The 14,984-nt window shown below is 42.9% G+C and overlaps 1 protein-coding gene across 1 annotated transcript; it reads left to right on the top strand.

Annotated features, from left to right (window-relative positions):
* Positions 1-231: 231 nt before the first annotated feature.
* Positions 232-8,803, top strand: RPS14 (ribosomal protein S14). Its single transcript, XM_053302797.1, has 5 exons — positions 232-388; positions 3,594-3,744; positions 5,733-5,894; positions 7,973-8,049; positions 8,691-8,803. The coding sequence occupies exons 2-5, from the start codon at positions 3,596-3,598 to the stop codon at positions 8,756-8,758; spliced, it is 456 nt and encodes a 151-aa protein (XP_053158772.1). The 5' UTR covers positions 232-388; positions 3,594-3,595; the 3' UTR covers positions 8,759-8,803.
* Positions 8,804-14,984: the final 6,181 nt, after the last annotated feature.

The raw sequence follows: 14,984 nt of genomic DNA on the forward strand, positions 1-14,984 counted from the left end.
GAGGAGGCGTCCGACATCTTGGTGAAGAATTCTTTGTGATGATACGAGAATACGGGTCTTTCTTTGGCAAACACCGCCATCTTTAGTAAGGGCATCCATAACTTCTTTCACCATTGTTGGGTGAGTCATTCCTTATTCATTGCCCTTCTCCTCTCTTCCCCCGCTCCTTTTTCATTGCTTTCCCCCTGTGCCTCTGCTCATCGATCGCGGATCAAACTGCAAAGTATTTTAAACAGGGGAGCAATACAAGTAAAGCGCGTTTTCCTTTTGGAGGAAGTGAACTTCCCTTCTCAGAAGCATCACTTCCGGGGGATACGAGGTGGCCTCTGACCCCGTGACTCTGGCCTCTTTCTTTCCGGTGCTGGTTGCTGCCTGCCGAGACGCTCGAGTAAGTGGCTGGCGGGGTTCTCTATCCGTCCCCATCCTCGGGATCGGGGCCTCCTCACTTCGTCCTCATCTTTCGATGGGCTTTCTTGCCCCCAAATGCTTGGAGGGAGTGAAGATGCGAGCGCCCCTGGCCCTGCGCCGGGCGGGCGGGCGGTGGTGGTGATGATGGAGTGTATTCCCCGTGGGTCATGGAAATAAGGTTCTGCTAGGCTAGGGAGGGTGATAGTGGATTGCCAGGGATCGGGCCCACAGCTTTCTTTTCGGTGTAGGTTTTTGGGGTGTTTCCTTGCCTGCTGATTTATGTCTTCTAAAGTGGGCCTCGTTTATCCTAGGCCAAGCATTAGTTTGTGCCTTTTTCAGTGATGGAGTCTCCCTAGATATGAAGAGAGTGAGGCTAAAATGCGAGGCCACCTCGGTTAAAGCTTGCTGTCCAGATAACTAGCTGGCTCCCTTCTTTGAGGAGGAGAAGCGGTCTGAGAAATTACAATGGTTTTGGTATAGAAGGGTTTTTGTAAACCAGCACCACCTTGTCTTGACTAAGGTGACTTGTTTTTGGTGCCTAGATAGCTGCATAATTTGTATTGAAGTCAGTGTGATTTAAGTGGCTGTGATGTGTATAATATTGCAGCTTTATCATTTCTATTTGCATCTCCAATTTTTTGGAATTTTGCTCATGCAAAGGCATTGTGCTGTAGAGCAAGTTATGCATAATTTTGCAATTTGCCTACCTCTCACAATTGACAATATAAATATTAATTGTGGAATGGAATTTTGTATTCATGGGTCTTGTTTCACTTTGTTTTTTAGGGTAGGACTGGAAAAGAAGAGTTGGGAATAATAGAAAAAGTAGAAATAGGAGATGGGCCCATGATGGCTGACAGGCAGGCATAGATAGGCCATCCTACACTCTTGTTGCTGGAATTCTCATCCAAAACTGTGTATTTAGTAGAAAATAGGACCATTTTGCCCTTGAATATATGAGCTAGGAAATTGCTTTTTTAAAAAAAAGGCAACCAAAAACATATAATATTCAATTACCTGCATTCCAGATCCAATGCAATATTCCAAGTTTGCAGTATAGTCACTGCCATTCAAGCTTCCATACATTCTGTGTGTAACATTGTCTTCTTCTTGGAGTTCTAAACTGAAACTTCAAGGGATGGAGTTCACTCATACTTCACTCATACAAAGAAGATGGTTGGTAAAAAAAATCTCTGTATTGTTCTTTATTCAATAAAGTATTTCATGCAGCTCATGGTGGCACACATAAGGTTCCCAATTGGTCTGCTATCCAAATACTGACCAGACCCAGATTTGCTTAGCTTCTGAGACAGAAGAACATTGGGTGTCTTTAGTCTATTCTCTTGCCTTTAAGAGCTCTTTTAGTATTTCTTAAACACTTCCATGTTGGTGCAACCCTCAGCAGTTTCTGAGCAACACTTTTTTTTTTAGTATGTTGGTTGGTACACCTGCTATGTGCTTATAAAAGTGCTGCCATCATTACTAAAAGTGCTTATTTGGTGTGCTGCCATCATGCCATACCTCTGCTCCACTTTTTTGGTAGCCACTGGCTAGTTTGCGGAAACTCAGTGCCCAACATAGAAAGTACTTCTAGATGTTAAAGTGGAGGGCTTACCATAAGTATGTGCTTTTTGTAGCAAACTTATGGCAAATGGGCCATGTGCTCCAGTCACTTCATTGAGGAGGAAAGGATTTTTCCTGCAAAAATTTAATTGTGTTAACTAATGTGGTGTTTGGTTAGTATTCATTTCTATCTCTCCAAATATGTGACACCCACCTATCTTTATAAATAAGATATCTTTAATTTTTCAAGCTTGCTGGTTGGCATAGTGAGTATAGGTGCATCACACTTAACTACAGTACTGGGGTATTACACAAGTGATACATTTACTTAATTGTCGAAGTAGGGAAAAATGTGAAGACCAGCATGTTAACATATTTAGATTCGGCATCCTATACCCCATGAAGAGAAGTCTCAAAATATATTGAAGGAAGCCTTTCTGGCATCTCTGACAAGATGTACAGATGCAGTGTGCCTTGCCCTAGGTGGTGCTAGCTGCCCCACCATTGGCCATTCACCCGGAAAGCAGCCCCACCTTTTTGTTGCCAGGGAGAGCAAGAAGGTCAGGCTGTGTTTATCTCTTGCAGCAGCCTCTGTTCACTGCTCTGCCCCTTCCATATGTGGGCAAGAGCAGCAATAAAAAAAAAGAAAGGAACATAACACAATCCCCTGCAGTGATTTACATGTATTCCCCGTCAAGAAAAACCTGGGTTGCTTCAGGGAGAATGGTTGCTGGTGATGGGACGGTTTGCTGAGAGTACTGGGCAAGGCACAGGCTCAGAGGGGCTCTGTAGCCAAGGCACTTCTACTGGCTGTCAGAACAGGAAGTCAGCATGAGTGCAGAGAGGATTCTCTGTGCACGGTGCCTAATTAAGTGGCTGAGACCCAGCCCCATGAGGCTGCTTCACTGGACAGTGGGCTCAGATTGACCCAATGAAGGAAGTAATTGATACAAATTTTATTTCAGTCTTCTACAGTTCTGAGGTTGTTCTCACGATCAGTTGTGAGAACCTCTGGGATTGCTCCCGATCCCAGTGCTCCTCCGCTGAGTAGCCCTGCTCCTGTACCTGGGCTAAACGTAAGGTAGGACAGCCTGGGTCGTGTGGGCAAGCAGGCTGCCAGCAGCCACACGTACCATAGAGTCTGGGGGAAGGAACATCCTGGCAGCAGGAAGGCCCCCCAATGCACCACGCTGCTTGTGCAGTACATTGTGGCATTCCTGGTGGCTGAGCGACCACACCCCATCACCACCCCGCATGCAGATGGATGTACTGCTTACTGCAGCGTCAGTTGTGTGGCTGTGCAAGCAGCGGTTCCTGGCAGTAACAAGGGTTGTGTGGTAGAAGGTAGGATCCTGCCATCCTCCCCAGCCACAGCAGTTGTGTGAACAACTTTTATAGTTGATAAAGGTTCATTTGTAGCTGGTATCATGCTCAAGGCAGACCTCTAAGTTACTTATTTGTGTTAATTTGGGGGTAAATTCAGTCCCCACAGTTGATTAGTAAAGTACATTTCTTATTCAGATTAGAGCTTTAAACTTGCTGCTGTTAAGATTTTAAATAATTGCCCTAAAATAACATAGTCTCTCTCTCCACCCTAATTTGTTTTTGTTTTCCTTGCACAGAAATGGCACCTCGTAAGGGTAAGGAAAAGAAGGAAGAACAGGTCATCAGCTTGGGACCACAAGTTGCTGAAGGAGAGAATGTGTTTGGAGTTTGCCACATCTTTGCTTCCTTCAATGACACTTTTGTCCATGTAACTGACCTGTCTGGCAAGTGAGTAAAGTTGTGCCCTCGAGTCGGTGTTAACTCCTGGTGACTACAGAGCCATGTGGTTTTCTTTGGTAGAATACAGGAGAGGTTTACCATTGCCTCCTCCCGCACAATGTGAGATTATGCCTTTCAGCACCTTGCTATATTGCTGCTGCCCAATATAGGTGTTTCCCATAGTCTGGGAAACATACCAGCGGGGATTTGAACCAGCAACCTCTTGCTCACTAGGCAAGTCATTTCCCCATTGCACCATTAGGTGCCTGGCAAGTGAGTACCACATGATCATGGTTTCACCTTCTTTAGCTGGTTTGTAGAATGGAAAAAAATGTGCAAAAAATGTTGGTAATACTCAGCATAGGTTTCCCTTTGACCCCCACTCCTGAAAGTATATCTAGTTGTCAACATCTATTTTTCTGATTATCCAACAGCTTTTTTCAAGTCGGCCTTTCCAGGCTAATACAAATAAATTCCTTTGTAAATTGGGTAATATTGAGACAGATGATGCATGGAGATGTCAGGCAGCAGGGTTTGCTGATATCTCTTGGGAGTACACCAATACAGCTTGTGCCCCACTAAGATTAATGTAGGTTGCCAGCAATGTGTGGCTCCTTACCAGAGGCTCCATATTTATTATTTTCATTTATATCCCACCATTCTTCCATGGTGAAACTCTAGGTGACCAGATAGTCTCCCATCTAGGCACTGGTCAGACCCAGACTTGCTTAACTTCAGCCATGTGACCACCTCATGTGCCTTCAGACCATACCTGGGACCATGTGTTATTGCTGCTTGTTTGGACTTGCAAAAACTGGAGTCAAGTGCCTGGCAAGTCACAATGTGTGGCTGGTGATCTGTCTTCAACTTGGTGGGCCACCTGTTCCATAAAGCTTGGAAAAGGTTTATACCTTGATCCTCCTAAGTGCATCTACTTGGATGTTTATGCGCTTAGCATTGCAATTGCCTCAGTCCATGGTATTGGATTGGTAATATAGAGAGACCTTGAATCAAGTGCAGGAGCTAGAGTCTGCTACAGTGATGCAGTCCTGCTACACAAATATCTGCTCTGCCCCTTTCTTGTTCAGCTTCCTGTAAGTTGTTGAGGCACTCTGGAGTGGCGGGGAGCTATGGGTCAGCCCACCTGGCCTCATATAAAGTATGGACTGCCATGCAGATAACAGATCTGGATGGCGATATCATTAGGAGTTGAGTGTCATAGGAGCTGCTCAGTGTGAACAGATGATAACATTTGGGAGTCGTTCCTTTTAGATTTTAGAAGTGGTTAAGTGTGGAAGGCAAATACAGTTCTCAGTAGGGATGTGCACAAATCACAATTCGAGCAGCGAATCGCAGCACATCCCCCATACCGTTAATGGAGGAGAGCAGGTTCATACCTGCTCCTCTGCTGCTCACCGCCACAGGAAGTTCGGTGGTGCTTCCCCCCACCCCATCATGGCATGCTGACAGGGAGTCTCCTAGTTGCCTTTGCGTGATGCCAGGCCAGCACACACATGGCCGGCACTCGTGCACGGAGGCCATGTGCATGCCGGTGTCACAACTGGGAGACACCCTGCCAGTGTGCTGTAATAGCTGGAGGGGAGTGCCGCTGAACTTCCTGTGGCAGTGAGCGGTGGGGGAGCAGGTATGGACTGTTAAAGGCAGGGGAGATGTGCTGTGATTCACTGTTTGAATTATGATTTGTTCACATCCCTACTGAGAACTGTATTTGCCTTCCACGCTAAACCGCGTCTAAAATCCATAAGGAACGACTCCCAAATGTCGTTACCTTCCAGTGGTGGTGGTGGAGCAGGAATGGACCCGCTCTCCTCCCTGTTAAAGGTATGGGGGATGTGCTGCGATTTGCTGATCGAATCATGTTTCGTGCACATGCTTAGTTCTCAGTTCATTCAGAAACTTTGTGCTTTGTATCTCATATGATAGCACGACCAGACCTGGGTTCCTCGCTTATGCAGTGGTTGCTATTATATTCTCAGGGAAACAATCTGCCGAGTAACTGGTGGCATGAAAGTGAAGGCTGACAGGGATGAATCTTCTCCTTATGCTGCTATGCTGGCTGCCCAGGATGTGGCCCAGAGATGCAAGGAGCTGGGAATCACTGCCCTTCACATCAAGTTGCGGGCTACAGGAGGAAACAGGTACATGTGGTGATGTGGTTCATTTCTTTCTCTCTCTCAAAAGGCTATGACTACTATTTACTGATGGGCAAGGTTTGAGACTTTTTGGAGTATGGAACAAAGTTATATTCAAAGCAGTTGTCTGCTGCCTTTTTAACTGTTTGCATTGTGCAGGTATGCCATGCTGTGCAGTTAGAAATCTTGACTATTCTACATTATTGTTATGTAACACAAAGTCTGGGGATGCATATATAGAGGCAGAATGGAGAGTATACTCATAGCAATGAATGCACTGGAATCCAGTTGTCATGTTGTTAGTTTCTTTTGAGGATATTTGGTTTGGTTTGTCTCTTGCTTGAAGGAATTGTACTCCACAGACTACCAGGATGTAGTTTGGACTTTGGAGCAATACGGTATACTGCATAACAATGGTGTTAAAGTAGAAGCCAGTGGTTCAACTACTAATAATATAGCTGAAAATATCAGTAGTATAGTAGGAATGCTGGTTTAGCAACAGGAGCACATACCAACAGAACACAAAAGTGGCATGGCCCTTCTTCAGAGGACTTAAGGAAAGTGACTAGTGTACTCTGAGGGTTAGTAGGTGCTCCTCCAAAAATGTTCCCTCTTGCCCATAGTTTTGACAAGGGAAGTAGCATAGCTTCATGAATCACAGCAAACAAATTGTCAGATAGTCAGAGTATATTTAATATCCACCTCCTCTGAGGAGGGCAGGATGCCTCACTGTCTTAAGGAGGCAGTCATAAGACCTCTTCTGAAGAGGCCTGCATTGGATCCCTCAGAGTTAAGCAACTATAGGCCTGTCTCCAACCTCCCATGGCTGGGCAGGGTAATTGAGAGGGAGGTGGCCTCGCAGCTCCAGGCAATCTTGGGGGAAACTGATTATCTAGATCCATTTCAAACTGACCTTCGGGAGGTCTATGGGGTGGAGACTGCCTTGGTCGGCCTGATGGATGATCTTCAATTTGGAACTGACAGAGGAATTGTGACTGTTGGTTCTTTTGGATCTCTTGGCTGCTTTCTATCTATCATTACTATCAACCATAGTATCCTGGAAAGTCTGACGGGGTTGGGTGTGGGAAGCACTGCTTTGCAGTTGTTACCTCTTGGGCAGATTCCAGATGGTGTCCCTTGAAGACTGCTGCTCTTCAAAATGTGAACTTTTATATGCATACTGGCACTTAACATCTACATGAAACTGCTGGGAGAGATCATCAGGAGATTTGGTGCAGGGTGTTATCAGTGTGCTGATGACACCCAAACCTATTCCTCCATGTCCACATCATCAGGAGACGGCATAACTCTCCTATATACCTGCCTGGAGGTGGTAAGGGGCTAGATGAGGGATAACAAACCGAGACTGAATCCAGATAAGACGGAGGTACTTATTGTGCGGGATTGGAACTTCGGAGACTATTTTGATCTGCCTATCCTGGATGAGGGTCACACTTCCCCAGAAGGAACAGGTACATAGTCTGGGAGTGGTTCTGAATTCACACCTCTCTCTGGTATCTCAGGTTGAAGCAGTGGCCAGAGTTGCTCTCTGTCAGTTTCAGCTGATATGCCAGCTGCGTCAGTTTCTTGAGATGAACGGCCTCAAGTGGTACATATGCTGCTGACCTCCAGACTTAATTACTGCAGTGCACTTTATGTGGGGCTTCCTTTGTACGTAGTCTGGAATCTGCAGTTGCTACAGATTGGCAGCCAGGTTTGTCTCTGGGTCATCTCGAAGAGACCATATTACGCTTATACTAAAAGGGCTACACTGGCTGCTGATAAGTTTCCAGGCAAGCTACAAGGTGCTGGTTATAACCTATAAAGCCTATAACCACGTCTTCACCATGAGCCCCATTGCCTGTTGAGATCACCCAGAGAGCTTTGTCTGCGGTTGCCACTAGCCCATCTGGTGTCCACACAGAGATGGGCCTTCACTGTTAGTGCCCCAAGACTCTGGAATGTGTCTTGTGTTTTAACTTGTTTTATGTTGTAAACTGCCCAGAGACGAAGGTTTGGGGTGGTGTGCAAATCTGATAAATAAATGTTTGTTAAGATTGTGTGTTTTTTTTCTTTCTTTTCAGAACAAAGACTCCAGGACCTGGAGCCCAGTCAGCCCTTAGAGCTCTGGCTCGATCTGGCATGAAGATTGGGCGCATTGGTGAGTTATCTGTTGTGTCTTTCGAATGTATTGGTTGGAAGCATTTCCTCAAATACATGACTGGCCTTCAAAGCTGCACGACTTATACTTGGTCAAACCCTCTCGCTTTATTGTAAGTCCTGCTGGATATGTGTAAGGGTTATCAGCCAAGTTTGTCATGAACTATAGGAGTGTTTAAATTTTGATAAGGAAATGATCCAACATCAGATAGTTGGGTCAAAGAGACCCTTGTGGCCTGTGTTAAGCTCTTTTTTGATAATGCTAGCGATGAGCCTCTGGTTTAAGAATCTAATTGTAATAACTATTATTTAGGCTTTTTTCTAGTAACTGTGTCTTTTATTCTGATTACATGGTGTGAAAGTCCCTAAAGCAGCGTCAGAATTAGTTTGGTCTTTCACATCCTGAATTTATAGCAGCCACAAATTGGGAAGTATATCACAGCAAACTAATGTCTGTCTGCATTAAATTGGTTTGTTAATGTTAAATTCTAAATGCTGGACTTCTGTATGAAAGTATTATTTTTCATATAGTGAAAGAAAAAACAGTGGCTTCTAAAGTCCTGTGGTTTCTTCTTGGTCTTGAGTGTGCAAGAAATGGGAAACCTGTTCCTGAATGTGAAATACTTATTTCTTTCTCCACAGAGGATGTCACCCCCATCCCCTCCGACAGCACCCGCAGAAAGGGCGGTCGCCGTGGTCGTCGTCTGTAAACAATAGCTGTTATCTTTCATCATTAAAACTTTCCAATAAACCTCTCTTCTGATTTGTTGTTCTTTTATATAAGTTTAGTGTTATGGGTGTTCTATGAAGTTGCCATTGAGCCTTTTTTCCAAATGATTACTGACATGAAAAGTGTTCTAATAGCTTTGCTATGTGCTAATAGCTCCCAATAGCTTCTATTAAGCTACTCCATAGTATTTAGAACCAGATAAAAACATCTTGTTACAAACATGACTGCATCTTTTATAATGCCATGTGGAAGGTGGTGTTAAATAAAAGCAGAGATGGAAAACACCGACATCCCTAGAATGGATTATTCTGTTCATGGGTGGCTAGGTTTTCCAAAGAGGAGTTTTACTTCAGAATGTGATAGGCAAGTACATAAATCTCACACTGTTTTCCTAGGGTGCTGTCCTGGAGTCACATTGTTAGCCACACAAACCTTTCAAAGCTATCTAGTTAGTAAAGCTTTACATCCTGTCACTGAAAGATTCCACTGTAAAGTGGTAGTCTGATCTCCCCACCCCTCTTGCAATGTGCTTCTAGACATGCCTTACTATTTACTATCAGTTTATTTTCTACTGGCCGCTATTTGCTCCTCTTGTGGATGGACAATACCTTTTAGGATATTTAATTCCAAATAATATGGATTTGAGGGAAAGCTTGAAGAACAACTTGGGATTTGGAAGGAAATATATTTGATTAGCTGCATTTCATTGTGTCTTTGGTTAGAACTGTGGTAGGAGGTGCTGTGAGCTGCTCCAGATGACGTTTCCAAGATATCTTCAAAGGCAGCCCCACATAGAGTGCATTGCAGTAATCTTAAATTTTGCTGGATAAACATGGATAACTGATCAAGCTATCTCTGTCCAAGAGGGATTGTAACTGGTGTATCAGCCTCGGCTGATTAGTGCTGCAGATTCTACCTGGGCACCAGTAATATCTTTATTAATATGAAGTTCAGTGCATGTACAATCTCTGTACAGCTTATACATAAAGTTCATACATTCAATACATGTACAGCAGTATACTTACTATCTGGACCCTTCATTTGAAGGGAGGTATACCTTTTAAAATGAGCATATGTACAGTCATTCAGACAAGGCACCTGTATACATGTAGAGTGTAATGTCTAAATTGGGCTAGTATATCCTATCTAGAGTAAGCTTCATTCAGTTTGCCTGCCATACCGTAAGCACTTTTAAATGCAATGTTGGCTCTTATTTGAATTTAGAATAAACTTTATTTCACTAGAATATACCAAATGAATACTGGACCCCATTCAGGGCTGCCCAACTTCATCCCTCTAGCTGCTTCTGGAATATAATTCCCAGCTACAGTGGCCAATACAAGGGATTATGGAAATTGTAGTCCAACACCTGAGGAGGATGAAGTTCTGCAGCCCAGAGAGAGAGAGAGAGATGAACATGGGAAGCTGCCATATACTGAGTCAGACCATTGGTCTATCTAGCTCAGTATTGTCTTCACAGACTGGCAGCAGCTTCTCCAAGGTTGGAGGCAGGAATCTCTCTCAGCCCTATCTTGGAGAAGCCAGGGAGGGAACTTGAAACCTTCTGCTCTTCCCAGAGCAGCTTCATACCGTGAGGGGAATATCTTGCAGTGCTCACACATCAAATCTCCCATTCATATGCAACCAGGGCAGATCCTGCTTAGCTATGGGGACAAGTCACGCTTGCTACCACAAGACCAGCTCTCCTCTCCTAACATACAGGTGAAACTCGGAAAATTAGAATATCGTGCAAAAGTCCATTAATTTCAGTAATGCAAATTAAAAGGTGAAACTGATATATGAGACAGACGCATTACATGCAAAGCAAGATAAGTCAAGCCTTAATTTGTTATAATTGTGATGATCATGGCGTACAGCTCATGAAAACCCCAAATCCACAGTCCCAGAAAATTAGAATATTACATGGAACCAAGAAGACAAGGATTGTAGAATAGAACAATATCGGACCTCTGAAAAGTATAAGCATGCATATGTATTCAGTACTTGGTTTGGGCCCCTTTTGCAGCAATTACTGCCTCAATGCGGCGTGGCATGGATGCTATCAGCCTGTGACACTGATGAGGTGTTATGGAAGACCAGGATGCTTCATTAGCAGCCTTCAGCTCTTCTGCATTGTTTGGTCTCATGTCTCTCATCCTTCTCTTGGCAATGCCCCATAGATTCTCTATGGGGTCAGATCAGGCGAGTTTGCTGGCCAATCAAGCACAGTACACTGTATACTTTTCAGAGGTCCGATATTGTTCTATTCTACAATCCTTGTCTTCTTGGTTCCATGTAATATTCTAATTTTCTGGGATTGTGGATTTGGGGTTTTCATGAGCTGTACGCCATGTTCATCACAATTATAACAAATTAAGGCTTGACTTATCTTGCTTTGCATGTAATGCGTCTGTCTCTTATATCAGTTTCACCTTTTAATTTGCATTACTGAAATTAATGGACTTTTGCACGATATTCTAATTTTCCGAGTTTCACCTGTATACTGTGACACATATACTGTGTCAAGAGTCTGATCAGTACTTGAACATAGGAGCCTGCTTTATTGTTCTAGACAATTAATCCATCTAGTTCAGTATTGTCTCTGCTGATTGGCAGCAAGGTCTCTAGGGCTTCAGAAAAGGGGTCCCCTCTGACAGTGCCAGTGGGACCTTCAGAATTCAAAGCATATGCTCTGTTGCTGAGTTAGAGCACCATTTCTGGTTGACCAAAGCCAGGTTAACTACAAAGGGAGTTAAAGGGACCATTGACATTTTGGACTGTGTGACAGTTTGGAGTGGATTTTTTTGTTCATTTCTATTTTGGTCTCGTCTGAATTAGTAGAAATGTTCATTCCAAACACTCAGTTCTGCAATATAGATTTGGTAATAAGGACATCTCTGGCTACATTTTGCTAACTGAGCAAAGAGGCACATTTTAAAAGTGGTGATTTTCTTTATTTAGCAGGGGGAGAGAGACTGGCCCTATCCAGCCCCAATACAGCATCCCTCCAGTGGCTGTTGCTGGTGTCTGCCTTATGTTTCTTTTTTTGATTGTGAGCCATTTGGGGACAGGGAGCCATTTAATTAATTATTTTATTTATTTCTGTATGTAAACCACTTGGGGAATTTTGGTTGGAAAGCGGTATATAAATACTTGTCGTATTCATACATTGCAGCTCTTATGAATGGGTATCCCTGAACTTTAGGTAAAATTTCAGAGGAGCTTACACCTTAGGTCTTTTTGTTGGACAAGAATGTACAAGGAAAAAAGTCTGCTTCCAAATACATTCTTCTGAACTCTGGATCTAGGGTTCACTCATCCTTGGAGTTCCTTTTCCACAATGCATCTTAATTCCCTCTTATGAATCATTCTGTGAAAAAGACATTTTAAAAAAAGTTTCTTCCTCATTTTGTATTGTGTTTTTAGGTGGCAGCCCTCTAAGCTAGTCCCTGAATTGCATATCTGGTAATGAGCCAAAATGTATGTAGTGAGAAAATGGTGCTCAGCATCAGTCAGTCAATGGAAAAACTAGCCACTTCCTGACGTTAGGAGTTACTAAGGAGAAAATTATTTTGCAGAGACCAAATCATAGTTCTACCAGCATTGTGAGAGTGTAGCAGATATATGTACAGTAAAATTCCAACATTTATTGTGGGTCCTTTTTAGAAGGTATTCTTTTAACATCTCCATAGGAGAAGGTCCCACCACTTTGTTTTTTCAGCAACCTTTTTATTTTATTTATTTATATATTTACATTTATAAACCGCCCCATCCAGAGGCTCTGGGCGGTGTACAACAACTTTTAAAAAGACATAAAACCCACAATTAAAACAATGCTAAAAACAATATAAAAACAATTCAAAAATGATTAAAACTATTTAAAATCAATTAAAATACATTTAAAAACAACACTTTACAAGCCTTGGAAGGCCAGGCCAAATAAATAGGTTTTTAGGGCAATCTTAAAGGCCAACAGTGAGCCTAAACTGCGGATATCTGCCGGGAGTGCATTCCATAGACCAGGAGCAGCTACAGAAAAGGCCCGGTTCCAATTGGCCACCATATGTACCGGTAACTGGAAACGGACCACTTTTGTTTGATGCTAGAACTTAAATTGCAAATAGGAGGTTAAACTTACCATTTGGGAATTTTCTATTTCACTATTCACCTCTTTTCTAATTGCAGGTATCTTTATGTGCAACACTTGGTTACAAACAAGTTTACAGGAGAGAATCCATAATTCAACAATGGGGTACATGCTTTGCTGCATGCATAGGATTGTCGGCTCAATCCCTGACATTACCAGTAAAAATAAATTCAGTAGAAAGGCTGAATTGGGGAAGGTTTTTGCCTGAAAACTTGAAAAGATATCTGTCAGAGCAGGCCATAGTGATCAAGGTGTATCAACAGTTTGACTTGGTATAAGGCAGCTTTATAAGATGAAGTACAGGAATGCATCTAATTTGGTGTGGCAGTGTTTACCTGCAGCATTGTGAATGGCAAATTCCCACACCACCACCATTCTAGTAACTTTATTTATTTAGCACATCTATATACTGCCTAAAACAAGTCTCTGGGCAGTTCAGCTCTGCTTAAGAGCACAGATATACATCTTTTACTGTGCCATGCATTCATATCGCCATGTTGACATATCCAGTTTTTGTGGTGAGGGGAAGATGAATAGCAGAACTATTGCAAAGTGGAAGGTTGACTCGTGCTTTCCCTCTTGCTGCTTCCAACTCAGCCCATTTACAACTCAGCAGTACCTGTAATACCATGCTGGGCAAATATGTCAGGAGTGCTTGTAACTAATATTGCCTCTATGGGAAATAAAAACTTCCATTGTAGCACATGAAAAAAAGTAAGGTGGATGATGTTGTCTCTTGTCACACTAGAGGAGATGGGGCAAAGCAGGGCAACTAATACTGTAAACTTCCACAGTGAAAATGGTTGATTTGTTTTTTCTTCCATGGAATGAAAACTCAGTTCAGACTGCACTGAAATAGTCACAACAGCCTAGTGCTGAAGGCATTAAAAACATGCAGTCCTTTGAAAAGTGCTCCAGAATGCAGAGCATTATCTTCGTTATACTGTCTATGAGAAATTATGCTAGAAACTTTTAATAGTTTTTTTTTTTAAATGAGCCACTCTCTGCAGCTGAGCTACCATAATGGAATTTTAGTTGGTTCAGAAATGATTATTCCTCCCTTGCCCTGTGTTTTGCTCTATGGAATTGAACAGGTCTGTGTGATATTTTTTTGGTGTGGGGCGGGGGGGGGTATAAGATTCTAAGATGCTTTAAAAAAGAATATTAAGGTGTGTGTTTTATTTTTTAATTCTCTAATCTGTATCAAGAAAATAAAGAGTGAGATTGTCTGATTCCTATAAACCAGCAAATGTTGTGTCTGAGTTCTTAGTTTGCATCATTCGTCTTTGGCTATTCAAGGAGCTATGCAAGCTAACAAGAGCCTTGGTTCCCTGGAAATCTTCTGCAGAGCCCACCCAGCACCAACACTTTACCAGGCACACTCTCAGTCTTGTGTTTGCCACCATAAAAATTAGTTAGGAACTCCCAGTGAATTCTGTGAGTGTTATGCAGCTCGGCCAACATGGTTACACAGACTATGGAAATCTGTATCAACAATGCAAGAGGGAGGTGTATGTCCCATTTTGTGCAGCTAAATGCACTGCAAATAGTCCAGTGAAAAAGTCAAAACATTTAATTCAAGTGGATGTGTGATTCCTTCTAACTAGGAATGAATTCATAAAGCAAGAGGAATACTGTATTTTCATTGTACCTTATTTGCATTTGACTGCATAGTGGCAGGGCACAACAATCTCTTGCATTGCTGGGTCTTCTGGACTCACTTTGCAAAAACACTCACTTCCCCATCTTCAAACTATTGGTGTGTGTGTGTGTGTGTGTGTGTGTGTGTGTGTGTACACACACACACAGAGTCATATATTATAGTGTGTATAACTGAAGGATAGCAAGTCCTTATAAACAGCATTACCAAATCCATCCTCCTTTGGTCACAGAATGGCTCCTTTATTTCCTCTCCAAGAATAGCAGGTTGAAAATGTATAAACCAGAAGTACAGCAAGGTTGGAGTGGGTTCTGGGACAAAAAGTGAATATGGGTCCCTGCCCTTCCATCTTCTTGGGAGAAGCAGCAGGTGGGGGGGGGGACAAAAAGCAAGGTGTTA

This window comes from Hemicordylus capensis, chromosome 2 (assembly GCF_027244095.1).
Source record: "Hemicordylus capensis ecotype Gifberg chromosome 2, rHemCap1.1.pri, whole genome shotgun sequence".
Lineage (NCBI taxonomy): Eukaryota > Metazoa > Chordata > Lepidosauria > Squamata > Cordylidae > Hemicordylus > Hemicordylus capensis.